At 34.6% G+C, this 1,946-nt stretch overlaps 1 protein-coding gene across 1 annotated transcript; it reads left to right on the forward strand.

Annotated features, from left to right (window-relative positions):
• The first annotated feature begins 86 nt into the window (after nt 1–86).
• On the forward strand, nt 87–1,803 carry LOC102597742 (uncharacterized). The gene is made up of 4 exons (XM_006368026.2): nt 87–155; nt 326–403; nt 1,171–1,212; nt 1,374–1,803. The coding sequence occupies exons 2-4, from the start codon at nt 347–349 to the stop codon at nt 1,596–1,598; spliced, it is 324 nt and encodes a 107-aa protein (XP_006368088.1). The 5' UTR covers nt 87–155; nt 326–346; the 3' UTR covers nt 1,599–1,803.
• The last annotated feature ends 143 nt before the right edge of the window (nt 1,804–1,946 follow it).

Below are 1,946 nucleotides of genomic sequence, written 5' to 3' on the forward strand. Positions count from 1 at the left end.
AGGCTCTTGTTTTGGATTCTCAAATTTCTAATACCCATATGTAAACATATATTGACATTTGTATTTCATAAAATATCTGCTACCTACTGATCTTTTTGTCTCAACTATATTTGAATTTGTAGGATGGCAAGTTACTTTCTTTGGAAGGCAAGCAGGTAATTTGAAAAAATTGTTATTTCAGCTATTAGGCTACAAATTCTGTTCATTATTATTAATAGCCAAAAAGGTCTAATATGTGGTTTCTGGAACTAGTAGCGAATATCTATTTTCCCAGTCATCTTGATTGATATTCAGTACTAAGTATTGCACTTACTGTTGATAACAGGAGCTTGCAAATGCTGGTGTTATGTACCTGTGTAATTTTATCAATGGAAAAAAGGTGAAGATGCCTGAGACACTGCAGGTTCGTACAATTGTTAGTTCAAGTAACTTTTTCCACTAAAATGTTGTTTGACTTATGCTTCTAATTCTCTCCCTGCATCGGAAGGCTCGGGAGTGTGGATACGTTTAGTGAACCAGAAACGAAATAAGTATCCTTATTCTAAAAAAGTTCCTTCAAACTTTTAACATTTTTTCAAGTACAATTTTACACTCTTTTTCGACTTAACTTCAAATACTACTACTTTTTTCTTTTTTCAAATATCACTCAATTCATGTCCAAACACCACCCTACTTGATTATTCTCCGTGCATGATATGATTTTCTTGAAGTTTTTCGTATTTAAAGCATGGAGAGAACCTCTTAAGATACTTATACTATGATCCAAAGACCACATAATTGGATAACAATTTTGCCTTAATGTTTCTGATTTTAGTCCTGGAGTGAAAGTGAGATGGAAAATTTTGCTTTATCAGTAATTTTACTTCCCTTAGAGAAGAGTTCTGACAAATAGACCAAAACTATTAATGACTTTGGTAAAGTTGAGTCATGGATATTTTGGTGTATGAGATATTTTTTGCAAAACATTGGGAGGAGCATTGCAAGAATAAAATACAGTGGAGATAATAAAGATTTTTATTACATACATTAAAAAACTGTGAAACTTTCTAAGGTATTTTATGCTCTATGAGCCTATTTTTCTTCTCTTTTTTTATGGTATGATATTTTGATGGTTTAGGGTTGTTGATGCTTGCTACCAATATCTTTTTTAATCATAACTTCCTGCTGCAGGAACAACTTACAATTGTGGGCAACTCTACACCTACTCTGATGGTACTTCGGCTAACTTGAATATTTCTTGTCGTGTTACTGTTCATTGTCCGTCTACTAGAGCATATGCTGTGGTTCATATTTCTTGTCATTTCATATCGCTCAGTGAATATCAGGAACCTTTGTAATTTCACTAGCATTTGACTTCACTAATCTTGTTACAGGGCCTTAAAGAACTTGCGGACTCCTTACCGGAAGTAAACAGCAACAGATTTATTACAGATGGCATTACTCAAGATGGTATTGATAAATTGAAGCCGCCTAGACCCCTGTTGAGGTATTGTTTCTTCAGTTCCAGAATTCTTTTTGCAAGTTTTAACTCCGCATCTCCCCATTCTCTCTTTTCCTTTTATTATGATCACTATGAAGGATTTGAGTTGATAGTGTAGTTGCTTATTTTTATAATTATTTTCGCCTGGAGAGTTGGTATTCACCTTTCTATAGTGGTGACGGGGTGGGGCAGTGGCAGATCAGGGTAATAAACCTACGGGTTCCCGAAAAGCAGTATCTTTTGCCAAGATCTACTAGATATCTATAAATAATTGACTACGTGTCCAATTAATATTGTACATTAAATGAGGTCACTTTAGGAATCGATAAACTTCAAATCCTAGATCCGCCTTTGGAGCAGGGGATCGAGTGGAGTTAACCTATATAGGTCAAGATCCTTAGGTATCTTCTGCCGTAGAATAACCATATATCTTTCTAATCATCTTTTCGTTCATGGATTTAACAGG

Source organism: Solanum tuberosum, unplaced genomic scaffold (assembly GCF_000226075.1).
Source record: "Solanum tuberosum cultivar DM 1-3 516 R44 unplaced genomic scaffold, SolTub_3.0 contig00529, whole genome shotgun sequence".
Classification (NCBI taxonomy): domain Eukaryota; kingdom Viridiplantae; phylum Streptophyta; class Magnoliopsida; order Solanales; family Solanaceae; genus Solanum; species Solanum tuberosum.